Consider the following 27,867-nt stretch of genomic DNA (forward strand, 5'->3'; position numbering starts at 1 on the left):
CAAACAGATACAAACACAAGGGCCAATATTTCCAGAAGCCATTTAACCTACTGTGGGAGGAAACCTACGTGAACAATATTGACTAGGTCAATATTGACTTAAGACACACTTCTCATACCTGTGTGTGAACATTGGAGTACATACTGTACAGACTCCATGCAGATAACACCCCAGAAATTGAATCCAAGGCCCCATGGCTGCAAAATAGCAATACGAGCCACCATGCCATTGTGTGGCCCTTACTAACTTTCTATGTGCTGGCAGGTTCGACCTAGGTCAATATTGACTGAAGACCACATCTCATTTCATTGTGCTTCACCAACAAAACCAAAAAACCAACAGACCTTTACAGAAAACCTTTTATCAATCGAAAATAGACAACCGGTGCTTCACAAAACCGTTTTCGGAAACCGAAATACACCGAGGCAATCGATCACAATAACAGACTTTTTATCTGATGATGCACCTAAGCAAGCTTCCGAAGCGCATCAATAAGTAATCAGTAAGCCAGCAAAACATGTCCGCAAAAGCAAAAACTATGAGAAAAAGAATATGTCCCATGTTTTTAACTTGTTTTCGTCATCCGTAAGTCTAGTGATATATCCACAAAAGGCTAACCTTACTCATCTCCAGACCTGGAGGAAACAGAGACGTATTGGCTATTGGAATTGAATTTTGAAACCGACCACTTCAAAAAGGTCTGATTGGATAAAAACGTTTTCATTCATTGTATGTTCAGCCATTCATAGCCCTTAGGGGGTGGGCCTTTGGCTGCCTTCTACCTGCATTCCAGCAGTCAATTATTGACACAGAAGGTTGTAATCAATCAGATTATTATCAGTGGCTATTTTTGTCACACCTGAAGGCCACTCTTAAGTTTTTTTTTCCAATGCCTAATAGCAGAAATGACTCTCTAGCAATGCCTAAAGGCTTTTTATAGCAATTGCAATGGCTTTTACATATTAGGTTTATTGACATGGCTAAATAGTTCTGCTTTTAATCTTTTTTTTTAACTCAAATGTATTAGAATGGAACTAACTGTATGCTCCCCGCTATAATCACAGTTCTAGGCCATTCTCTATTAGGGTGATAGTAAACAGCTGTTTAGGTGAGCGAAGACTAAGCAGTATTTGTATTCTAGACGATTCTGAGCACCTTAATGATATAGAACAGCACATTATGATGAAGAACAAAAAAAAAATCATAATTATAATCCAGATGATTAGGGCATTGGTGCGTGGCTACAGTCTGTGCTAGGAACAGACTGGGGAGGGTCTCCGGTTCAATACATATTTGTGGGTCTGGTATTATTCATTATGATCATACTGTTAATATCCTGCTTGAAAAACATGTGGACTAAAGCTGCTGCTTCTGTGCTAATTTACTCCCTGAAAGGATCACAAAGGTCAAAAAATGATTTCATGGGAAAGGTTCTCTTATCTAGTGGCAGAACAATATAGTTTTAAGGGGGGTTACCCTTGGGAGTTATTTCCCTAGATGCAAATGATTATTGTGGTTTGTTTGTTCATAATTAGATGTTTTGCAGGAACGGAAGAGAAATTTTACAACTTCAGCTAGAATTGTTCTGCAAAACGGCACAGCTGAGGCAGGGGGACAAAGTGTAGATTTTTCCCCAAAAGTTATTACCCAGCTGTTGACCTATCTTGGAAACCCCCTAGGATTATGCTGGGCTCCAGCCCATAGGGATTTACCTGTGCTTTAAGAACTAATGAGTGAAAAAGGAGAGAGGCATCAAAGATGCAGCCGCTTTCTTCTTCTGATTAGAGTCACTGTTTGGACCATGGGGAATGTTTTTCTTTAAGTTACTAACACTGGTTATAGTAGCTGTAACACTTGTCTTCCCGTTTTCATGTTGCTGTATGACATGTATTATTCCAATGCTTCGCAATATGGTGATGAATGTTTACGCATCAGTATATTCTGATAAGAACGCAAGAATTCGAAGTATGGGAGCTGTCAGGAACAGTTCTTTCCGGGCCCTATGCGGACGACACGATCCGAAAGGTGAAGAAACAATAGGGGAAAATATCATGCAGGAGTGGGTCAGGAGACAGGGTGGCGTGTCCGAGGTGAGCTGGTGTCCAGGGGAAGTGAGTCCGGGGCAAACAATCCAAGAATAAATCCAAAAGGGAAATCCAAAACGGAAGGCAAAGTCCAAGACCAGGGTATCCATCCAAAGAAATTAAAAACCAGAACCGGGTCGGGACCGCCGGGACCGCCAGAACCGGCGGGACAAGGAATCAGGAACAGGAACCTAAAACCATAACGGAGCCAGACGCGGCAGGACCCCGGGCTCTCACGAAACGGGATTCAATGAGAAGCCCCGAGCAAACCCCTGCGTCTGGCTTTAAAGGTGGAACTAAAGAGGGGCTGGAATAAGGAACAGGTGTGGGGAATGGGACAGAACGAGGAAGAGCTGGAGCGCCCTTAAGAGGAGGAGTAACGATCGTGACAGGAGCCTCCTGGGAATCCATATGAAGGATCTAACTTTTAAACATTTTAAGTATAAAAAGGAGGTAATTGAAATGGAAATCTAATAATTAAATTGAGTCTTCAAATGTAAAGAACTTTAGGAAAATATGTAACTGCTGTGCTACGTGCAGATTCTTAGAAGACTGTCTAGATGACTAAATTAGCCGAGGGAAACTGCTAAGCTTTGAAAAAAAATATATTGGTGCTTCTTCTTTCGTTTTTAGGGTGTAATCCGTTTTGTCCTAAGGAAAGGAGAAGTATTGGAGGGAACAAAGTGCTGTACTTTCCCTTGCATTGCAACATCTTTATAAAAAGTCTGTACTGCTTGTAATGAGTTGAGTCTCTGACACGGGGATCCCAATGTTGCAATATTGAAATAAAGACCTTACTCGGGTGAGAACTCTCTCTCGTGGCTTCCTTGATAGGTATATTTCTATGACAGGGCGATGTATTATCAATGTTAAATTGCAACCGTAATATCGACAACATTAATAAATGCATATACTGTATAATTGAAACTGAAAACATATCTAACACAGCATCTTTTCACAATCTTTTTCACAATGCATTGCTGATATTCATTGATTTTGGTTAAATACTGTCACGTTTTTCAACGAAGAAGTAATCTGCAAAAATCTCGGCAATCGTCTTTTGACGAGTAAGTATAAATAATAATACTACTATTTGAATACATACGGTTCTTCATATTATTTCGATTAAACATAGCATGTTAATAACCAATACATGGCACATAAAAACAGTGTGAAGGTGAAGATCACACAAAATCAAATGTGGGAATTTTACATTTTTAAGATTATAAATGGCATGTAGCGCATTAGCAACACTACAGTAACGCTAATATAACAATAGTGTAAGAAAAGCCTGACCTAATTCCTTTCAAATGCTGATACAAAATTGTATCAGAAGACTCTCAAAGAGACCTGAAGCTGAGCTAAAAGTGAGTGTTACAGCACGAGAATGGTCCTAAACAACACAAGCACATCTACAAAGGAACACAGAAGAAGCAGGTCCGCGTTTTACAACGGCCTGGTGAAAATTCAGACCGAACCCCCCTGGAGATGTTGTGGCAGGAGCCACAAGCTGTCCATGCAAAGCAACTCTCAAATGTCACAGAGCTGAAGACCTTCTCTATGGAGCCCCAGAAGTCCTCAAAACCAATGTGAGAGACTGATCAGCGCTTACAGGAATTGTTTATTTGCAGCCATTGCAGCTCAAGGTGGTGCCACAGTTAGTGAATCTAAAGGTTCACATAGTTTCCCACACATGGATCTCAAACGTTGCAATCATTTGAGGTTAAATACAGTATGTGTTGAAAAAGTACCATTTTGTGTCATTTTTGTTTCCACACATTCTCTCCTTAGGACGTAGAGTAAGATTGATGAAGCAGCTCCTCTCTCCCCCTGCTCTGCTGTGGAGAGGGGCTGCTGCACCGTGCTCTGGTGGGAGGTTCTCCTAACCTTACAGAAACACACTGATTATTTCTGAATGTTTTAATAGAAGTAGCAGCAACATCAAGAAAGTATCAGAATCATCAAGTGCAGAGCAGAATTTATCCAGGACACCCCAAAGTCCTTATGTCGTATGATAATACAATGTTGTATGAGTATGAGAAAAAATATGCCTCTTTTAGATACGGTATGTGTATCTTCGTAACTTGTGGTCTTAATGTGTTCATATTGTAACGCAACAGGGGCTCAGGCGGGCGCCCTTGCCGCATTAGGTCAGCCCCTGCACCGTCCGGGGCTCGAACCCAGGACTCCTGCGTCTCTCTGCAGCGACCTGGCCCCGTGAGCTAAAGAGAGATCTCTCCACAGCCCAGTAGCTGTGGTCCTGCTATCACAGGGAAGGGCGGTGACGTCACCCGCTCTGGTACGCCGGCTCTTACACAGCGCCTGTCGGCCGTAAGCGTTACACTCTCCCCCGCTTAAATCGCCGTCCCCGGCGAAGGGCTATCCCGCCCCGCTTCTGACACCAATGTAATGCAACGGGGGCTCAGGCGGGCGCCCTAGCCGCATCTGGTCGGCCCCATCCCGACTGGAGGCTCGAACCCGGGACTTCCGCGTCTCTCTGCAGCGACCCAGCCCCGTGAGCCAAAGAGAGATCTCTCTTTGGCTCACGGGGCTAGGTCGCTGCAGAGAGACGCGGGAGTCCTGGGTTCGAGCCCCGGACGGTGCAGGGGCCGACCTAATGCGGCAAGGGCGCCCGCCTGAGCCCCCGTTGCGTTACAATATAATTCAGTACAGTAATTATTGAAAATAGAAAACAAATCAAACTTTTTGATTTGTCTTTATACCTCAGTAGTGTCTTGTATATACCCAAAAATACAGTACACTCAAAATACATCTGCAAAATATAGCTGCCCATGCTTTTATTATCAATTTACTGACTTTGCGAACGGTTTGCTTCACAAATAAAGTTCCTTGTGTGTAATACTATTGTGGGTAATGTCCATTACCAAAACACTTCATACTGTATTTATCCTGGCACAAATGTGTGTTAGTTAAAGTGGCAGAGAGTGTGTTAGTTAAAAATTAATGATTTTAATGATTTAATGATTTAAAGCAGAGTTAATTTCTTGAGAAACAACACAGGGCAAAACTAGGGGAAGGAAAGGTCAGGCAAAGTGTTTGTGAGACTATGCAGTGAGAGATATGGAGAAAACAGGAGACATGGTAGTACTGATTCGTGACTTCCAAGCACTCCCCTGCTGGGGGCTTTCAATAAATAGTGCGGGATCACAGCACACCCACACAATCCCTCCTTCTGAGCTCCAAAGGAATGTTGTCTTCTGTGCTGCTGCTGTGCTCGACGGTCTCTGTAACTCTGGGGTCTCCAGTCCAGCTGATTAATAATGGATACAGAGGAGTGGTCGTCGCCATCAACCCCCGTGTGCCTGAGAACCCAGAGCTCATTGACAAGATCAAGGTAAGGTCCTCAGGACACAGGGAGTTGTTGTTGCCTTACTAATACTAAATCAGATTTAACATCTACTACTGCTGCTAGTGCTACTGTCTTTAACTTAGCTTAGTGGAAGCTGTCTTTACTTACAGGGTACAGTATATTGTATTTAAATTAGGTTGTTGTTCAGAACATTCAGATTCTTTTTTGTATTATAAGATAATTCAATTTAAAACCTCACATAAAAAAAACAGAGGCATTCTGCAAACCTAACAATGCCTACAGCAATACAAGGTCAGTTTTGTCAGAAAGCATGCAAGTCTAAACTTTAATTTATCTGGATTATCTTGTTTGGCTGTTTGGATGTTCTTACTAACTCCAGCAAAAAGCATCAGTACAGTATTGTTGACCAAATCTGTAAAGTACTAGAAATTGAGCTGTTGAGCTGAGCGTCAAACCTCTTCAACAACATGTAATGTGAAAAAAGTTAGTTGATGAATGATTAAAAGCAGGGTTGATCAAGAAGTTTATTACGATGCTTTTCAATATCAAAATGACCAATCACACATTAACACACCATACAAATAAGATATTGGTGATCTTTATGAGACAAAATTCTAATTTTCTATATGATATCATCTTATTTATCACTGGGTTGAAATAGAACCAAAACATTTCTGTAATTTGCTGCTTTTGTCTTTATTTTGGTGTTGTACCACATGAATGTGAATTATGTCTCTCGTACCACTTTTTCAAGCTTAGAGAGGTGAAAACAGGACGTATACTTTTGTCAGTTCTTTGATGAGGAAGTTAATTTGTTTTCCTGTTCAAATGTCAGCTTCCCTCCAGTTTCCTGTATTAAAACACAACACAATTATGCTTTCCTCACAACAAATCATTTTGATAGGGATAAATGTAATACCATTATAATTTTTCGGTTTTTATTTGTAGGGAAACAGTGAAGAGAAATGCTGAATCATTAAACTGAATGTTATTAAATGGACGCTGTCTCATGGATCCTGTTGTTCTTATTTGTACTGTATATCTGTGTTTATGGTCATTTGTAGGCTTCTGTGATCATATGTAACATGCACAAAAATGTACACTACATTGGCAAAATGAGAAACACATAGGATTTTCAACTTGCATGATTGTTTTTTTTTTTGTTATTGCTTGTCAGATTGAATAATTGTGGAATTTTATGTCTGAAATAATCTTTTGATCCAGTGTATCCAATGGCAAGCAGAATTCAGAATTCAGACTTTATGTAACACATACAATACAATACATATGAGCCAAATAATTTTCAAGGTATATATGTCATCTTTTTGTGGCCCTGATTTCCAAGGTGTAGATGAGGTATAATGAGGTATTGGATAGCAGTTCACTATTAGTACAAGACTTCCCTGACAAGAAGGTGAAGAGATGTAACTGAATGCGATTGAGGTTCCAGGCAAGGAGGTGGAAAAAGCCTCAGAAGTGAGAACGTATCTAAGAAACTCCAACTTTGTAAAAGTAGTAGAAGTCATGTGCTTAGTAAGCAGGCAACCCGACTCTGAAATCAATTTTAAAGAGATGAAAATCTGATAGACTGTAATTTGCGCACCACAATCTGACAAAGCCGGTACAGTGTAGAAGATCTTTGGGCTGCTTCATGTGTTCAATATCCATGTATGACAAAGTACCGGTAAGCTGACGACAATGACATGCAAAACATGGGGGTCAAGAAGCAGGTTTGGAAAGTGCTGGAGATGTTGGCTATGAAACTGAAGGCACCTGATGATGGAAACAAAAAACAGGCTGTTAATAATTGAAGGGTTAAGAGCTTCTGACAAGTCATTTAATTAGCGTTTCTTCCCAGAATACTTGTGACTTGAAACTCTGATGGGGTTGATGCAGAACACTAATAATAAAATTAATAATAATAATAATAATAATAATAATAATAATAATAATAATAATATTTAAAGGTGGCTTCTCAAATTGCTTTACAGAATGACAAAAACAACAATAAAAACAATACACAAGATGTGCACAATAGAGAATAAACAATAAGAGGAGACAGTAGATGGGGTACTGAGTACAGTAGGAGCAGAAGCAGAAGGAGAAGGGAGAATCAAGATATTGGACAATAAAGCCATTGCTGTCTTCAACTAGGAATGAGGAGTCTGCTGACTCAGGGTCAGAAGTGGCCAATTCAAGATTTGTACGTTGACAGGAGAGGAAATCTGAGACAGAGAAACCAAACAAGAGGTCATCCTCTAGGTATTGAGTAAAAACAGACTAGAGTGGAAAAGCAATTCAGCATCAAGCCACCACAGTTGCTGCAGGAAGAGGAGTTGTAAACATGTTATTGTAAACATGACAACCGATACCCTCCAGGAGCTCCTGTTTCCACCCACAGTGCAAAAAACATGCTAGTAAGCTAATTGTTCAATTCAATTTAATTTCTTTTTATATACGGCCTTTCACAACAAGGCTGCCCCATGGCACTTAACAAAGCAAGTGACCATACATGTTGTGAATACAGAACACAGAAGGCCAGAAGACAATGGAGGAGAGGAACCAAAAACTCTAGTAAGGAGAAACATAACCTCTAGGGGTCCAATGTCAATTGGCTGCTCAACCCCTTTTGGCATGCTAACATTATGCAATTAATAAAAAAGGAATACCTGAATAAAGGTATGAATCCATCCATCATGTCTTCTGTGTGCCAGTACTCCGTGCAGATCTCTGTAGACCAGTACATTCTCATAAACGATAGCTATATCCACGATGTCCCTCTTGGAGCCATGGCAGTGATCCAGCATCCAACTCAGGTGGTGCCCAGCTCAGGCACCATCCGGACATGTGGGGAGGAGGATAGGATAGTCTGGTCAGAACAGATGTATCTGCCTGGTGGGCCAACACACAGACACACAATGGCCTGTACACCAGCACCAGCAGCCATGGCTGCAGCACGCCTTGATGTAAGGTGTGAGTAGGCTAGGCTGAAGTAATAGGTCTTCAGTCTGGATTTGAATACTGAGATTGACTCGGCATCCCGAGCATGGGGTGGGAGACTGTTCCATAAGCTACAGTAGGAGCCCTGTAACTAAAGCTTTACCGCCAACTGTTATTTTATTAATTCGTGGAATATGAAGAAGGCCTGCATTCTGTGATCTAAGCGACTTGGATGCTAAACTTTAATAAGTTCCATTAGATAGACAGGTGCCTGACCTCTGAGAGCCTTGTTAGTAAGTAGAAGGATATTAAAGTCCGCCCTGTACCAGACAGGAAGCCAAGAAAGAGAGCTAAGTATGGGGGTTTTATGGTCGGACCTTTTGCTCAGATTCTTAACCCTGAGGCCTTCATGATTTTGGCCTGAACAATTGTGAGAGTGGTTGGAAGTTGTGTTGTGCTAGAAGTCAGGTGGAAAGTGAAGAGAGAGAGGGTCACAGGACACCCTCAGAGCGGGACACCAGAGAGCCTCTGGTCTGAAAAAAACGGCATTAAAAGCAACAAGTGAGATGAAACCCGGGTCCAAGAGATAGGAAGAGATTGGAAACCATAAAAAGGTTAATCTGGGACCTGGGATGACACCAGACACAGGGGCAGTAGAAACAATGAACACCTGCTGGCTGAGCTGAGGGTAGGACACCAGAGAGACTCTGGGCTGAGAAGACTGCAACATGTGAAATGAAACCAGGGGCCAAGAGATAAGAAAACCAAGAGATCTGAAAGCATAAAAAATGTTGATGTGAGACCAGGGAGGACACTAGAAACAAGGAGAGGAAACAGGGGGCTGAAGGTTTGGAAGGCCAGTGTCTGTCTGCAGGTTTTTGTTCTAACCCAGCTCCCGAAAAACTCAATCAGCTTAATGGGGTCAATATAACAGCTTCTCTCAGCTTTTCATTGCCCTGCAGTTATAAAGCACAGGAACCCTGCCCACTAGGACCAGCCCTGCAGGATCAGGACAAGACAGCCCTGCTGCAGAAACCCTGACCCTTCCAGATTCAGGACTGGACAGGCCTGCTTTAGTCCACTGACCACTGACCACTGACAACACACTGACTCCAAAACCAGGTCCGGACATGCCTGTTGGCGAGGGCCCTGCCAGTAAATGGGCCCTCTGCAGCCCTGCAGTACACACACTGGTCACTCCAGAACCAGGTCTGGACTGCACCACTGCAGACACACCGAGCGCCTCTTCAGGATCCAAATTGGACAGCACCACTGCAGACACACTGATTAATCACCTCTCTCGCTTTTTTTTTCTTCAGGAAATGTTCACCGAAGCTTCCCCTTACCTGTTCACGGCCACAAAGAAACGTGCTTTTTTCCAGGATGTGAAGATTTTAATTCCCACAACGTGGAAAGAAAACAACTCTCTCTACAGGAAACCAGGCACTGAGACCTATTTTAAGGTACAAAAAATAGGCATCTCTACAGGATTTCATGCTGTGCTACAGTAGATATACAATATTTCATGATGTGTATTAGACTGAAAACGCTGGACTGAAATTGAGGGAATGACTTGTTTTCCCTGTACATTAAATATACATATGTTAGTGTGAGTGTATTATAAAAATAGATTCATAAGGTTAAACTGAAATTTAATCCAATTTAATCCAATCCAATTTTAATCCAACCTTAAAAGTGCTTTTAAATGAACTATTTCTGCTAGATGTCTATGCACTGTTTTCAATATGTCCCTATCTGGATTCTAGAATTAGAATTTGCAAGGTGTCAGTCGTTATACAGTATCTCTGTAGGCACCGCTATGTAAACAAGACATTGCTTTTTTATTTTTTTCAAATAATTGCAGGACTGCATTATTCTGTAAAACTGCCAGGGGCCGTGGTGAACCCCTAAATAGCACAGCTCCATGTGGTTTTTAGAGAAATTGGTACAACATTTAAATTGTTTTCCTGCACTAATTACAGTAAATGTTATGCATACTGTACTAGCGACAATTTCATAAAATACGCTGATTATATTGTTGAGAAAGAATGTTGTTGCCATGTTTCTACCAAAAATCGAAATGAGACAGTATGTCATAACACTGGAGAACACAAATAGAATTATTGTTTTTTAATTACATGCAGTTCACAGAATTATTAGTAACTGTGTATAAGTACTAATTAGATCATTAATACAGAAAAATACATATTTTAATTCTAAAAATATTTTAATTATAAATATTTATAGAGAATTTAAAAACACACTGTATTTCTTGTGCACTTAAAGGCATAACAATGTTGTAACAGACGAATAAGTTCTGGATCCGGAGATGAAGTTCAAACAAATTAGTTTTATTGCATGTAAGGAACAATAAAACCGAAGTACTGTTCGAAATACTGGTACAAAACTTCCAGTTTATAGAGCTCTTTTCTGCCGCTTCTGACGTAGCTCGTTACCATGGTAATGGGGGGAGGTCACGGTGTCCGGCCAGTTCACAGACTTTGGTCACTCTTAATGGTCAGTGTTAGGTTTTTTTCCCTGGGGGGGTTCCTAGCTGGCCTCTGGAATCCTTATCAGTTACCCCCTTCCTGCCATAACTATAAGCCTGTTACTTAGAAGTCCAGTCCCCATGCAGAAAGGACTCAGTTAACCCTTTCTTCACATCTTATATCTTTCTTCAACAATAATGAACCGCGATGAATTAAATTAGCCACAGGTGTAACATGGCCAAGACATTTTCAGTGCATGCTGGAGTTGTGAATTAAAATGTGGACAATTTGGATAATTTTTGGAGAAATCACATCCTCATAATGGCGAGGTATAATCAGACATTATTCATCTTATTAAACTCATTTGGTACTATTTCCTGATAACCCCTACTATTCTAGAGACAGTAGCTATTTCACTACGACCAGTTGAGTGATGTATTACAGCAATGCTGCTTAATCTTGTTAAGGACTACCAATCTTTAAGGATGAAACCAATCTTTAACATTAATCCTCAACCCACAGCCTATTCCAGTACATTTAACCCTCAACACTAAGATTGTCCCAGGAACCCTAACCCTCAATTTTCATCATATCCCTATTCCCTGACCCCTCAAAACTGAGTCTCTCCTGGTAGCAAAGGGTGATAGGAGGGGCTTCTTCCTGGATGGGACACAAGTGAGTACACACACACTCACACAGGTACCACTATTGTACCACTAACAATATCAATATATGATTTATCTGTCACAGGCAAGTGTGCTGGTTGCTGATCCATTCTGTGACAACAGCATCGGTACTCCATACACTTCCACTCTTGGTAAATGTGGTGAAGAAGGGGAACATGTCCACCTGACCCCTGCATACCTGTTGAATGACCAGGCCCTTGAAATGTATGGACCCAGAGGTAAGACTGCAGCCCTGAGCACCTCGGACTCCCACTGAAGTTAGCTTGCATCCAGGTGTCCACCTCTTATCCTGGTTGTAAACCTGGAGAGCCGTTGTGCCATTGTGCTTTAGTTTGAGTAGGTAGATTAGAGCTCAATGAACAGAGCTCTGCGTAGCTTGTTAACTTCTTCTAATCAAGCATCAGATTGATCCAACTTCATAGTAACTCAGAATGGAAGCTAGAAATCAATGAGCCAAGCTGTATTGTGAAATATATTCTTGTTCTCCTTAGCTGCAGTTATGCATTTTGAGCATAATTTGTGGTATTATTAAACTAAGCAAATATACAAAAGAGTCTCTTCATAATCCCCCTGTCTCTTACAGTACATCTCGTGTTACTAGACTGCACTATTTCTTTCTGTGTTCCAGGTCGTGTATTATTGTATAGCTGGGCAGTCCTGCGATGGGGAGTGTTCAGTGAGTTGAATTCCCAGGAACCCTTTTATATGCATGACACTGGTGAGATAGAAGCTGTTAGGTGAGTGGAAATCCCTTCTCCAGCAAGATCTCCACACACATTTTAGCTCAATCTCAGTCTAAGCATCTAATCTGCTCCTTCATTATTGCTGCCCCAACAGCTTTCACTCTGACTCTACACACAGGTTTTTCCTCTTCTCCATTACTCTAGATGACTGTCAAGATTCAGCACACTTCTCATGACACTTAGGTGTACCAATTGCCTATCTGTTCTCTCCTATACTCTTAGGTGTCCTGAACACATTAGCGGCACATTGAAGAACCGTGATGGAGATAGACATTGTGAGATAGACCCCAGCACACTGCTGCCCACAAAGAACTGTGTCTTCATCCCTGACAGTGAGCAGAATACAAATGTCTCAATCATGTATCAGCCTACTATTGCACAGGTGAGCTCCAGTAGAAAGATATTGCTCCTCATACTGCCTCAGTCACACAGGTGAGCTCCTGTAGATTGATATTGCTCCTCCCTCAGTCTCAGTCTCACAGGTGAGCTCCTATTGAAAGAGACTGCTCCTTACACAGCCTCAGTCACAAACGGTACTGTATGTGAGCTCTTTCGTTTTGCCTTTTATTCACTTCACACCTGAAAACAGAAAACTGGTACTGTAGTGAGCAGTATACTGTTAACATAGATAGCAGGCAGAAATGGAAATACTGTATCTGTATCTACAACTCTACCCCTTCAAAGCCAATGAAGAAAGTAGACCGGTCATGAAGAAGTCAATTGTGCCTGTTGGTCAAATACTGTACCTTAACTGTGATCTGTAGGTTGTAGGTAAACATAGGACTAGAGACAAATGAACAAAGGTTTGAGTCAGGAGCTCTCAGCTTGTGTGTTGGCTGCAATGGAAACAAAAAATGGTCAACTCCATGTGGAAATATAGAATGAAGAACCATTCTACATCCATCCATTTTCTAACCATCTCATCCAATTCAGGGTTGAGAGGGGAGGCAGAGATTATCCTTTGCAAGCAATGGGTGAAGGCAGGATACACCCCTGGCAGCACACCAGTCCATCACAGGGCAGACACCAACACCATTCACAAAAGGAACAATTTTCCCAGAAACCAATTAACTTACTACTGTGTCTTTGGACTTGGGGTGCAGACCAGAGACCCTGAGGAATCCCACGTGAACCAAGGAAGAACATGCAGACTACACACAGATAGCACCCCATATTCAGAATTGAACCCAGGGTCCCAGGGCAGCAAGGCAGTAATAAGAACCACTGTGACATCATGCCCCCCGATTACTTACATTCCAGGGTGGAATTAACCTACACATGTCTATATACTACATATAATATGTTTTTTTTATTCATTGCTCCAAGGAAGCCACATTCTGTGATGAGAACACTCACAATTTCTGGGTGCAGAATGCCCAGAACAAGCTCTGTGACTACAGGAGTGTCTGGGACGTCATCAGCCAGACTCCTGACTTCAAAGGTGGCAACAACGCCCCCATGACAGCAGATCCCCCCAGTCCAACCTTCACTCTGCTGAGGGCCAGACAACGAGTGGTATGTCTGGTGCTGGACACCTCCGGGAGCATGACACAGGTACGTTTTCATTATTACACAACCAAGAGAAGGATGGGTAGTCACAGTTGCCAGAGTTCTGCATTGTATAAAGCAGCTCAGTGAATGCATGGCCTGATTTTTTAATCATATATACAGTAGACTGACAGTATCAGTTTCTTTCCCTTTCTTTGTGCATTGAATTAAGTTTAAAAGCAAACATTTCTCTTGTGGTGGTCTGTGGTGCACATGCACAGAATCTGTTGGCTATGTCTCCTGCTGGTACTAAGACAACAAGATTTGAGACCTGTTTCACCTGCATGAAAATGGTGATGTTATGTCATGAAAAGTCACATACTGTATCAATATTTCAATATCAGACAGGCAGAACAAAGGCCTTTACCCATCAGTCTTACACAGGTGGAAGGAAGATGCCAATATGACTTTCCTACCATGCAATTCAAATGAAAGTACAGTGTTAAACATAACATCAAGGTAAGGTGTCCTGAGAGGCTCAGTCAAAGTTTTTGAATTCAAGCCTGGGTCATGTCACTAGGCAGCTCTATTGGACACTTGGGTTTGTTAAGTGGCGTCACCACTTCTAGGATTGGACTTGCCAGCCAGGGCCTCTCCTGGGTCATGATAATACCCAGCTTGCAGTCTATTGGTGCTGTCATGAGGGATGTGCGTCTCCTCCAATCAGTTCTGAGCATCCAGTAAGAGGGCGGTGCTGCCCATGTGCTGAAAGATGATTGGCTTGAAGGAGTCTGCAAATCTCCCCTGTGTGCTGCTGTGGGGTTCATAAGCAAAAAGCAAGAAGCAAGTTCTGACTCCCAGAGCTCTCTGCTTTATCTCTCACTGATGAGGGTCATTTACAAGAATAGACACAATACACAATATACAAAATTAGACACAATACTGTCAGGCAGTACTTGAACAGTAGAAATGAAGCTACTGTATAAGAACAGGCTCATTTCTGCACTTTCAGTAAAGGAAAAGTGATTTTTGTTTTCCAACAGTAGATAACCTGGTAAGTTTTTTTTCACCTCACCTTTTAGGAATGAAATGGACGCTTGAAAAGGGTGTTATTTTCAGGATGAAATGTGGACCACTGGAGTGCACATTCCAGTCTGTGCTTCTGGTGTCATATACAGTATGCCAATATACAGTACAGTACATACAGTAATATAATATATCATTGATGGGAGCCTTTTCCTCTGGTATGGTTCGTAAACTAGACAGATTTGCAGATTCAATTTGGAAGCTTTGCTAGTGCGTCATACTATATTCTAATAACATCCATTGATTTTAATTTTACATTTTTATCTATGTATTCTAATAATAATATAACTTTCTTGCTTCTCCACATTGTCTAGAGCAGTGGCTCTCAAAGTTCTATGGTCCGCGGACCACTTAATCCAAGTCACAGATGCGGTGGACCACCTAGGCCTACGTCCACTTCTTACCCCGTAAAAATCATCACCTATTAATGTACTAAAATTAAAATTGAACTTAGTTTTATGAAAGTACTAACTTTTTTATGAACAAAATTGCATATTTTGCAAATGTTTTTATTAAAAAGTTAATGTGAAGAGTGAAGCTGCTTAGACTTGCTTTAAGAAAGATGACTAGGTCAGCCCGTATGTGAACAGAACTACATCAGTTTTTGTTTGTAGCATCTTTAAGCTCAGCATTTCCCAGCTTGTATTGTTATATACAGTATAGTGTGACAGACCCTTGGACATTGACACGATCCATTATACAGTGCCTTGCGAAAGTATTCGGCCCCCTTGAACTTTTCAACCTTTTGCCACATTTCAGGCTTCAAACATAAAGATATAATTTTTTTATTTTATGTGAAGAATCACCAACAAGTGGGACACAATTGTGAAGTGGAACGAAATCTATTGGATTTTTGAAACTTTTTTAACTAATAAAAAAATGAAAAGTGGGGCGTGCAAAATTATTCGGCCCCTTTACTTTCAGTGCAGCAAACTCACTCCAGAAGTTCAGCGAGGATCTCTGAATGATCCAATGTTGTCCTAAATGACTGATGGTGATAAATAGAATCCACCTGTGTGTAATCAAGTCTCTGTATAAATGCACCTGCTCTGTGATAGTCTCAAGGTTCTGTTGAAAGTGCAGAGAGCATCATGAAGACCAAGGAACACACCAGGCAGGTCCGTAATACTGTTGTGGAGAAGTTTAAAGCCGGATTTGGATACAAAAAGATTTCCCAAGCTTCAAACATCCCAAGGAGCACTGTGCAAGCAATCATCTTGAAATGGAAGGAGTATCAGACCACTGCAAATCTACCAAGACCTGGCCGTCCCTCTAAACTTTCAGCTCAGACAAGGAGAAGACTGATCAGAGATGCAGCCAAGAGGCCCATGATCACTCTGGATGAACTGCAGAGAACTACAGCTGAGGTGGGAGAGTCTGTCCATAGGACAACAATCAGTCTTACACTGCACAAATCTGGCCTTTATGGAAGAGTGGCAAGAAGAAAGCCATTTCTCAAAGATATCCATAAAAAGTCTCGTCTAAAGTTTGCCACAAGCCACCTGGGAGACACCCCAAACATGTGGAAGAAGGTGCTCTGGTCAGATGAAACCAAAATCGAACTTTTTGGCCACAATGCAAAACGATATGTTTGGCGTAAAAGCAACACAGCTCATCACCCTCAACACACCATCCCCACTGTCAAACATGGTGGTGGCAGCATCATGGTTTGGGCCTGCTTTTCTTCAGCAGGGACAGGGAAGATGGTTAAAATTGAGGGGAAGATGGATGCAGCCAAATACAGGACCATTCTGGATGAAAACCTGTTGGAGTCTGCAAAAGACCTGAAACTGGGACGGAGATTTATCTTCCAACAAGACAATGATCCCAAACATACAGCAAAATCTACAAAGGAATGGTTCACAAATAAACGTATCCAGGTGTTTGAATGGCCAAGTCAAAGTCCAGACCTGAATCCAATCGAGAATCTGTGGAAAGAACTGAAAACTGCTGTTCACAAACGCTCTCCATCCAACCTCACTGAGCTCGAGCTGTTTTGCAAGGAAGAATGGGCAAGAATTTCAGTCTCTCGATGTGCAAAACTGATAGAGACATACCCCAAGCGACTTGCAGCTGTAATCGCAGCAAAAGGTGGCTCTGCAAAGTATTAACGCAAGGGGGCCGAATAATTTTGCACGCCCCACTTTTCATTTTTTTATTAGTTAAAAAAGTTTCAAAAATCCAATAGATTTCGTTCCACTTCACAATTGTGTCCCACTTGTTGGTGATTCTTCACATAAAATAAAAAATTTATATCTTTATGTTTGAAGCCTGAAATGTGGCAAAAGGTTGAAACGTTCAAGGGGGCCGAATACTTTCGCAAGGCACTGTAGGATTTTTAAAATAAGTAGGCCTAGTCCAACAGACAGAACAAAAATACAGCTGTGAGGTTTAAAAGCACTCAAAGTGCCTTTTTTCACAGAGTAAGAAAAATCAAAACACCGCAGCCAAAAGGTTTTGCTGTCCTTTGAGCTTTTATCATAACTTTTTCTTGAAGACCTTAACCATCCAAGTTGAGCAGCTAAACCACTTACTGTATTCTAAACAAGCAATTCATACAGTCTCTCAGACTCACCTTTAAATTTCCAAATAAACAAAGTCTGTCTCAGACTCTTCATTTAAGCCTTTCAAAGATTCGTGGAACTCTGGCAAACGAGTGGTATTAGTTCTGCCTCTTCCCTCTTCTAGTCTGACCGGATCAACAGGCTCCGTCAGGCTGCGACGATCTTCCTGGACCAGATTGTGGAGCAGGGCTCGCGAGTGGGCATCGTGGAGTTCAAAAATTATGCCCGGATCTTGAAGGGTCTGGTTCTCATCGATGGGCAGGTGGCACGGACCCAGCTGGCCAGTGCGCTGCCTTCTGCAGCCGATGGAGGCACCAAGATCTGCAGCGGCATCCAGAAAGCGTTTGAGGTGAGCGAGCTCTGCATTGACCTGCCAGAATTTTACACATTTAACTATATATTGGAATCATTTTACAATTTTCTTGCCTCGGCACATTGTGTAGAAGATGTAAGTGTTGTGTGGACATAAGTACTGTACATCTTTTTTGTAAAAAGAATATTGCGTAATAAACCAGATCAATATTTTATTAAAACTAAATAAATTGAAAATTATGGGAAACTTGAATTTAAATCAAGAATGTCAAGGTGCTTCGCCTGTAAGGATTTGTGATTATAGCACCTCCTACAGGTCTACCAAGGTCTGGGCAGGAAGTATGATTAAAATAACCTCATGTGCATTGTAGAGGGTGTATAGTTATAGGTACATAGCACAGCACCCCTGTAAAAACGTCTTTATAATTTTAAGCATTCTATTCACTTATTCCAGTACAGGGTTGAGGGGGGCCGGAGTCTATCCCAGCAAGCAACAGGTGCAAGGCATGATAATAATAATAATAATTGCTCACACTTATATAGCGCTTTTCTGGACACTCCACTAAAAGTGCTTTACAGGTAATGGGGAGTCCCCTCCACCACCACCAATGTGCAGCCCCACCTGGTTAAACCCTGATAAACCCTGGGCCATCAGTCCATTGCATGATAAACATAGACACACTCACACCATGGCCAGTTTTCTCAAAAGCCAATTAACCGCCAGTACAGTATGTCCAGACAAAAACCATGAGAGTACAGGAGAACACATAAACTCCACACAACAGCACCCCAGGAATTGAACCAGCTCCAGCACTGCAAGACAGCAATGCTCACCACTGTGCCTGCATGTTTAACACTTCTATAGAAAGCAACTTCCTTTTATACAGGCAAGAGATTTTAGTAGAACATTTCAGGTGCTCAAGAGCACAGCAGCAGTGTCTCACCTGGGATTTGAACCCCGAGCGCTGCTCCACACGGCTGTCCTGACCAGCTCCTCCTCTCCCAGGTTCTCCGACAGGATGACGGGGACACGGCTGGGGACGAGATCATTCTCCTGACGGACGGTGAAGACAGCAGCGTAGGGTCCTGTCTGGAGGAAGTGAAGAGGAGTGGTGTCCACGTCCACACCATCGCTCTGGGACCCAGTGCCGACCCCCGGCTGGAGGAGTTTGCGAAAGAGACAGGTACTTCAGCCAGAGGTCGGGACTCTCTCTGCCGTGTTTGCATGGATTTCCTCTGGGTGCTCTGGTTTCCTTCTGCAGTCCAAATGTACAGTATGCTGGTTGGCTTCTGGAAGACTTGCTCCTGATGTGTCTGTGTTTGTGTTTGTAACTGTCTGCCCTGTGATGGAGTGGTGTTTGCCGGGAGAAACACGGGTTCCCCCATGACCCTGAATTAGATGAAATGGTTAGAATATGGATGGATATATTTATAGTTTCTTTCTTGCTTAATAGACCGCATTATCCTTGTCTTATGGGAGATGATATTTTATAATATTCTAACAGAGGCTCCGAATTACTGCACATATGCCAACACATTTAAATAAGTGCTTTAGTGCACTAAAAGTGCAGAATAATGCAGTAAAAGTGCTGTAGGCAGAGTGACTGGAGTTGTGACTAAACACTTCTGTTCAGTCTGACAAGAATGTGCACCTTTATGCTTTGATGTTTAGAGACATCACATTGTCTTGCAGTGCTGTTCATCTGGTACTGTCATATTCAAATCCATTGTGATGTCACTGTACAGGAGGAACACGTTTCTCAGCCAGTGACAAACTGGACTCCAACGAACTGATCATCTCATTCGGTAGCATCACTTCTCAGTCTGGAGATGACATCACCAGTGCTGTCCAGGTGGGGCTTTGAGCTGTTCTCACTGTACCTGGTGTTATAATACCCATCCGTGACACAGTAATGTAGCCATTGGCTAATGATGGGAGCAATCAAGGGCGCAGAATGCTTCAGGCTTTGGAATGTCCCAACAAGATGTTGCAAAACCTCTTCAGGTGTCACGTACTGTATGTCAACTACTCATGTTGGTCACATGGAAAATGCTAACAAAGCAAAACGTTCAGACAGGACATGTCATGAATTCTTGGAAATCCACTCAGAAGTGCAGAGCAAGTGCATGAAGTACTTAGGTGGAGGTGGTTATAGAAATCAACTGGCTCATCAGAATATCGAGAGAGTGGAGATACTAACTTAAATTTACAGGTGAAAAGGTTAAAGGTTTTATGATTAATTATGCAACCTTTAATTCAATTCCCTTTCTTCTCAAGGTACAAAGACGAATCAAATAAAATCTAGATGCGCCATATTACTATAAAGAAAACGATGCACCATAAAACAATCTTTATGAAATATTTAGTCCTGTTCAACTAAACAGGACATCATTGGAAGGGGGTGAATGCTTTTGCCAGTCATTGTAATGAAATATTGAGCTTTAGGCCTTGTGAAATCAAAATGTATCCATTCAAATGTGATTCTAGAAAAAATAATGGATTGCAAAAAGAGGCAAGATTTACCTTCAGTAAGATTCATCAACAATATCCAAGTAACTTTCAAATAAATCTAAAAATAAAATTTGACTATTTAACTTTAAGAACAAATTTTTAGAAAACCTGAACTCTTTAAACATTAACATTTAAAAACATTTTAAAAACCTATATTCTTTATCTTCTTTATACACATTGAAGATTTTCATTCTTGACTTCTTTCTCTCTGTTCCTCCAAACCCTCAGCTGCTGAGCAAAGGGAGTCAGACAGACTCGGGGTCACAGTTTCAGGGTGAAGTCCCTGTGGACCCCACTGTGGGCAACGACACCGTGCTGACATTCACCTGGGAACACGCCCAGCCGGACATCACAGTCCGCAGCCCGAGTGGAGGATCCTACAAAAATAACGACATGGAAATACACTCAGGGGAGAAAATCGTCTTGTTTAAGATCCCTGGAATAGCTCAGGTACTGAACACACAGGAACAATTATTAAACAGAAAAGGACATTCTGTAATTTGGGAGTTGGTTAGAGATGTCTACGTTTATCCATAAGGTATTCATCTTATGTAATCAGTAGAAAATGCTCAATCTTATTTGATTTATTGTTTCTTATAGTTAAATATCACCTGTTTGATATTCAGAGAATATCTTCTTCAGCCAGCTTCTAATGTTTGGCATTTATCCACATTAAACTTCATGCGCCACATGTCTACTAACATACAAACGTTTATGATTACTTGTACCTTGCTAGCATTGCTAGCATTTTTGCATTTGTACTTTTTCTGGTTTTGAAAATTCAGACTATAATATAACCTAGATCAGACTATACTGTGTTGAGACTATATTCTTACTATGACTTATACTGTATAACAGTCTAGATGTGACTATACAATACTACAAACTAGACTACAGTCTAGATCAGATTATACTATAGACTAGACTACAGTCTTCATCACTAAATACATGCGGAGCAGCAGTCTAGAAAAGTTCATTTTAGTAGTCAAATAATGTCATCCACTTAAATTAGTTACTGTTTTTGAACATCAAACTTTTAAAAAAATACAATTCCATATTTAATCATTTACAATTAATAAATGCAAGTAAAAACACTTGCTGCATATACTGTATCGTCTTCCCCAAAAGGATTTATTGTAAGATTTGATTGTATTACATACAGTATGTATGCCTGGGGTGTTATACGCATGTAGTTCACACAGATTTCTTCCAGCTGCCCCCGATTCCTCTCACAGTCCAAAGACATGCTAGTAGGTGACTTGGCATCTGGCATTGTGTGTGTCTGTGTCTGTGTATTTACCCTGCGATGGACTGGTGTCCTGTCCAGGGTGTGTGAGAGTGTGTGACTGGATGTGTCCTGCGATGGACTGGCGTCCTGTCCAAGGTGTGTGAGAGTGTGTGTCTGAGTATTTGCCCTGCGATGGACTGACATCCTGTCCACGGTGTGTGAGAGTGTGTGTCTGGATGTGTCCTGCGATGGAGTGGTGTCCTGTCCAGGGTGTGTGAGGGTGTGTGTCTGTGTATTTGCCCTGTGATGCACTGACATCCTGCCCAGGGTGTGTGAGAGTGTGTGTCTGTGTGTGTCCTGTGATGGACTAGTGTCCTGTCCAGGGTGTACCAGCCTTGCACCCATTGACTGCTGGATAGGCTCCAGCTGCCCTGTGACCCTTTTTTAGATAATAATAATAATAATAATAATAATAATAATTGCTTACACTTAAAAAAGCGATTTTCTGGACACAAAAAAGCGCTTTATAGGTAATGGGGACTCCCCTCCACCAGCACCAATGTGCAGCAGCCATAGTGCGCCAGAACACTCACCACACATCAGCTATCAGTGGGGAGGAGAGCAGAGTAATGAAGCCAATTCATAGATGGGGATTATTAGGAGGCCATGATTGGTAAGGGCCAATGGGAAATTTGGCCAGGATGCCGGGGTTACACAACATAAAGTAGTCTAGAAAATGAATGGATCATGGTTTTGTCCATCCTCACTGATTTAAACAAATATAATAAAACCATGTGCTAAACTACTCTCACCTGTCATCAACCTGGGTGGACTCTCAGTGAGTGATTTGACCTCGGTGGGAATGAAAATCCACATGAGGGAAAGGAGCTGAAATGAGTTAGACATCCTTATACTACTGTAGTGTCATATAAAATGACAGAGTCCTGATGTTGGTGAAAGAGGAGTCGTTTATTACGCATGCATGTGGGAGAGTAGCTTGCCACAGCCAATCTCTAGGAACGGTTATAAAGTTAGTCTTTTAATATAGTGTAACAAACAAAGTATTAGTGAAAGTATTTTGTGAAATCATGAATGGACACCACTTGCTATATGTTTCCTGCTGACAGGCAAAGAATATGCAGCTTGATCTTTAGAAGATAAATTGTTAAAAGCACTTATTCTGGATTCCTCACTACCAACAAGGAGGATGAGGAGGTTCTGTCTGTGTCCAGGCTGTACAGAGAGGGTGAGAGAGAAAGGTACAGAGAGGTGATCTCCTTATTAACGGACTGAGCTTGCTTACATTAGCTGAATAGTTGCTTATCAATTCTCCTTTTTGGTCAAATTTTGCAGAGTGGTACATGGAGCTATGAAGTTGTCAATACCCACAGCTCCCCCCAGACCTTCACTTTGCAAGTGACCTCCAGAGCCATTGATGAATGTGTCCCTCCGGTCATTGTCACTGGAGGCATGAGCGAGACCGAGGTGACCTACCCCCAGCCCCTTGTCATCTCTGCGCAGCTGTCCCAGGGCGCCCGGCCTGTCATCAACGCTGATGTCAAGGCCGTAGTGGACCTCAGTGATAAGAACACAGTGAAGCTGGATCTGTTCGATGGTGGTATAGGCAAGTCTATTGAATGTTCATCATTTTCTGATTACAGTGTATCAGTATAGTTCAGGGAGCCATGGAGCTACAGCCCTTTATTTAACCAGACATATCAACTGAGAATATGTTCTCATTTCCAAAGACAACTTTGAAAAAGTACTGAAAGATACTTAGCATTTACTGAAGCAATCTGAGTCCAGTATCTCATTCAAGGGTACAACAGCAGCTGGTATAGGGGCCAATAGAGATCACTGCTGTTGTAAACCATCCTCCACAGTAGTGGGTCATTATGATGCCAGAACTAAGTACTTTTTGGTGGTTCTTGTTGGAGCCATATTCCACAGTAGGATGGAATCACCGGTCATCTGTCTACCTGTTACAGAGCTGCTGACCACTGTTATCCAGGAAGGCAGTAGAGCAAGGAATTGAGAAACAGACAAACATTTAGAAAACCTAAACAAAAATGTTTTTTGTGTCATGATAGCAATCTTTAGAGTAACAAAGTGTGAAAACTGCACAATGGGCTAAATACTTTTGCAAGACATTATATATATAATTGAGAATAATAAAAGGAGCCTTTAAGAAGGATTTTCAAGTGATTTTTAAGGCAGTTTCTCTCTCTCTGGCTACAATCAGCCAATCACTGTTTATTGGTCCCTCTCTCCCTCTCCTCTCTCTTTGCAGGAGCTGATAAAAAGAAAAATGATGGCATATACTCAGGTCTCTTCTACAACTATAGGGCTAATGGGAGATACGGCCTGAAGTTTGAGGTACAGGGTGTGGAGGGCAAAGTGGAGACCAGACTGTACCCCGACAACAGTGTTCCTGAAAGACCTCGACAAAGCAGTGGTACGAAACACTTCGAAACACAATGTATGCAAAAGGGCACGATACATGCAAGTGCCAATCGGCATACTGTAACACACACACGGCAATACACACAATACAACTGTACTGATCCTGCTGCACGGTGGGACTCGCAGTACACAGGGAGTGGTCAGATGACTTACTTGCTGGGCACAAGGCGGATGAGACCCAGGGAGTGCAGGGGGTGCACTGACAGAGACTGCAGAGTAGTGCTGCGCGCAGGCAGGGGTTCAAAGCCACAGCTGAGAAGGGGACGGGTTCAAAGCAGAGATCTTAGCTGACATCTGCGGTCACAGAGCTGCAGAGCTGGAGACATCCTGCTGAGGTGGAAACAGGCAGAAGCACACAGGGAATTTTCAAGCAGGAGAGATTGTGTTTCGCTGGAGAAGATAAGTCAAGGTTGGGCATTGCAGGTCCAATCCGGGAAACAGTAATGAAGCAAGGCATAGATCCAGCAATCGTGATTGAATTAACAAGAAACCCAGCAAAAATACAAAACACAGGAGGCTTCAAAGAATGAAGGGAGCAAGCTTGAGAACTGGAGTCCAAACTGAGTGATGAGTGGTTGGAGCAGAGGCCGACTGACAGGGTAACCCTGACAATGATTCACCGCATACATGCAATATAACTTGCACAGGAACATATATGCAGTGCAGCATTCACACTACAATACACATACTATAACATTCACCATACAACACACTATACAATAGAATACACAGTACAGACAGAAACAACACAATTTGACTATCAGTTTCTCACACAAAAACTGTGTACAGTACACTTGTGTTATAACTATGCCTATCACACACATACTGTACACACATAGTCACAGCTGGGACCTTCAGTATGGAGCCTTGTAACACTGTAATCTTTCTTTCTTTTAATTCATAGGTAGGATGCGTCGTAGCGCCCCCTCTCTTCGCCAGACTAGCACAGCTCTCGGCAGCTTCAGCCGCACTGCCAGTGGGGGCACAGTGACAGTGAAGGGAGTGCCAGCTGTGCCCAGGGATGACTTCCCCCCTGGAAAAGTGACCGACCTGACCGCCTCTGTGGTCAACAACACTGTCGTTCTGCAGTGGACTGCACCTGGAGATGACTACTACACTGGGACAGGTGAGAGCACAGACTGGACACCCATCACTACACTGGGACAGCTGAGAGACACAGACTGGACACCCATCACTACACTGGGACAGGAGAGAGACACAGACTGGACACCCATCACTACACTGGGACAGGTGAGAGACACAGACTGGACACCCATCACTACACTGGGACAGGTGAGAGCACAGACTGGACACCCATCACTACACTGGGACAGCTGAGAGACACAGACTGGACACCCATCACTACACTGGGACAGGTGAGAGCACAGACTGGACACCCATCACTACACTGGGACAGGAGAGAGACACAGACTGGACACCCATCACTACACTGGGACAGGTGAGAGACATAGACGGGACACCCATCACTACACTGGGACAGGTGAGAGACACAGACTGGACACCCATCACTACACTGGGACAGGAGAGAGACACAGACTGGACCCCCATCACTACACTGGGACAGATGAGAATACAGACTGGACACCCATCACTACACTGGGACAGGTGAGAGCACAGACTGGACACCCATCACTACACTGGGACAGGTGAGAGACACAGACTGGACACCCATCACTACACTGGGACAGGTGAGAGCACAGACTGGACACCCATCACTACACTGGGACAGGAGAGAGACACAGACTGGACACCCATCACTACACTGGGACAGGTGAGAGACATAGACGGGACACCCATCACTACACTGGGACAGGTGAGAGACACAGACTGGACACCCATCACTACACTGGGACAGGTGAGAGCACAGACTGGACACCCATCACTACACTGGGACAGGTGAGAGACATAGACGGGACACCCATCACTACACTGGGACAGGTGAGAGACACAGACTGGACACCCATCACTACACTGGGACAGGTGAGAGACACAGACTGGACACCCATCACTACACTGGGACAGGTGAGAGACACAGACGGGACACCCATCACTACACTGGGACAGGTGAGAGACACAGACTGGACACCCATAACTACACTGGGACAGGTGAGAGACACAGACTGGACACCCATCACTACACTGGGACAGGTGAGAGACACAGACTGGACACCCATCACTACACTGGGACAGGGGACAGGTGAGAGACACAGACTGGACACCCATCACTACACTGGGACAGGTGAGAGCACAGACTGGACCCCCATCACTACACTGGGACAGGTGAGAGACACAGACTGGACACCCATCATTACACTGGGACAGGTGAGAGACACAGACTGGACACCCATCACTACACTGGGACAGGTGAGAGACACAGACTGGACACCCATCACTACACTGGGACAGGGGACAGGTGAGAGACACAGACTGGACACCCATCACTACACTGGGACAGGTGAGAGCACAGACTGGACCCCCATCACTACACTGGGACAGGTGAGAGACACAGACTGGACACCCATCACTACACTGGGACAGGTGAGAGACACAGACTGGACACCCATCACTACACTGGGACAGGTGAGAGACACAGACTGGACACCCATCACTACACTGGGACAGGGGACAGGTGAGAGACACAGACTGGACACCCATCACTACACTGGGACAGGTGAGAGCACAGACTGGACACCCATCACTACACTGGGACAGGGGACAGGTGAGAGACACAGACTGGACACCCATCACTACACTGGGACAGGTGAGAGACACAGACTGGACACCCATCACTACACTGGGACAGGTGAGAGACACAGACTGGACACCCATCACTACACTGGGACAGGTGAGAGGCACACTGACTGGACACCCATCACTACACTGGGACAGGTGAGAGACACACTGACTGGACACCCATCACTACACTGGGACAGGTGAGAGACACACTGACTGGACACCCATCACTACAATGGGAAGGCTCTCTCCTCCAGTCCTCAGTCCTTGTTCCTCCCCCCTCTGATCTTCCTCTCCCTCTCCTCCAGTCTCCAGCTATGACATCAGAATTGGCCTCAGCCCACAGGCCCTGAGAGAGAGCTTCACTGCTGCTCTGCCCCTCAACACCTCCTCTCTGCACAGTGTTCCAGCAGGACAGACCCAGACTCTCCTCCTGCCTTTGGAGCCCTTGGCTGCCATGAACCAATCAGTGGTCTACCTCGCCCTGCGTGCCACAGATGAAGAGGGGGGCACCTCTGAGACCTCCACCATCACCCAAGTGTCCACATTTGACCCTTTAATGTTGCCCCTATCCCAGGGACACGCCTCCCCAGCTCCTGTTGGATTCTGTTCTGTGTTTCTGCTGGTAACAGCTCTGGTTCTGCTGGATCTGAGTATCTGAAATGCACACAGGTCCTTATATAACACTGTGATGTCACAGCATCATGCTTCTGCCCTTGCTTTAAAGTACGGAATTTAAAACCTGGTGTATAATTACCGTAATTGTGTCTGTTGTCAGATAATTTGCTACTGTATATCACTAAACATATTTTCAGTCTTGTTATTCGGATTTCAAAAGGGTTGGCAGAATTGTAGTTAATCGAGCAATTTCATGCATTCAGCTTTTTAGTCCAGCTCAGAGTGTCATCTTTTATTTTATCACCTTGGATTTTTTGAGGGGCACATTCGGTTAGCTGACAGTTTCTTCTTTATTTTTTTAACAGCTAATTCATGTTTTAAGTTTACAGATTCAAATCCTCACTGATGAAAAGTATAATGTCATTGACTTAAGATTGACTGTACAGATTGAATGTTTTCAGTTCAATAAGAAATGGTTTGTATCTTCACCCATCTACTATTTTTCAATGAAGTAATGAAGACATTACGATCAACCTGCCTTCTGTCTAAATAAAATACTCAGAAGGGAA

The 27,867-nt window shown here is 43.1% G+C and overlaps 1 protein-coding gene across 1 annotated transcript; it reads left to right on the top strand.

The window, feature by feature from the left end:
• The first annotated feature begins 5,237 nt into the window (after positions 1 to 5,237).
• On the top strand, positions 5,238 to 27,867 carry LOC148660519 (calcium-activated chloride channel regulator 1-like). The gene is made up of 14 exons (XM_088637885.1): positions 5,238 to 5,439; positions 9,675 to 9,818; positions 11,595 to 11,748; positions 12,159 to 12,267; positions 12,496 to 12,655; positions 13,600 to 13,827; positions 17,536 to 17,760; positions 18,730 to 18,907; positions 19,470 to 19,576; positions 20,464 to 20,685; positions 22,817 to 23,087; positions 23,754 to 23,918; positions 24,831 to 25,052; positions 26,989 to 27,867. The coding sequence occupies exons 1-14, from the start codon at positions 5,293 to 5,295 to the stop codon at positions 27,339 to 27,341; spliced, it is 2,685 nt and encodes an 894-aa protein (XP_088494011.1). The 5' UTR covers positions 5,238 to 5,292; the 3' UTR covers positions 27,342 to 27,867.

The sequence above is a fragment of the Lepisosteus platostomus genome, chromosome 6, assembly GCF_059453375.1.
Source record: "Lepisosteus platostomus isolate fLepPlt1 chromosome 6, fLepPlt1.hap1, whole genome shotgun sequence".
Classification (NCBI taxonomy): Eukaryota; Metazoa; Chordata; class Actinopteri; order Semionotiformes; family Lepisosteidae; genus Lepisosteus; species Lepisosteus platostomus.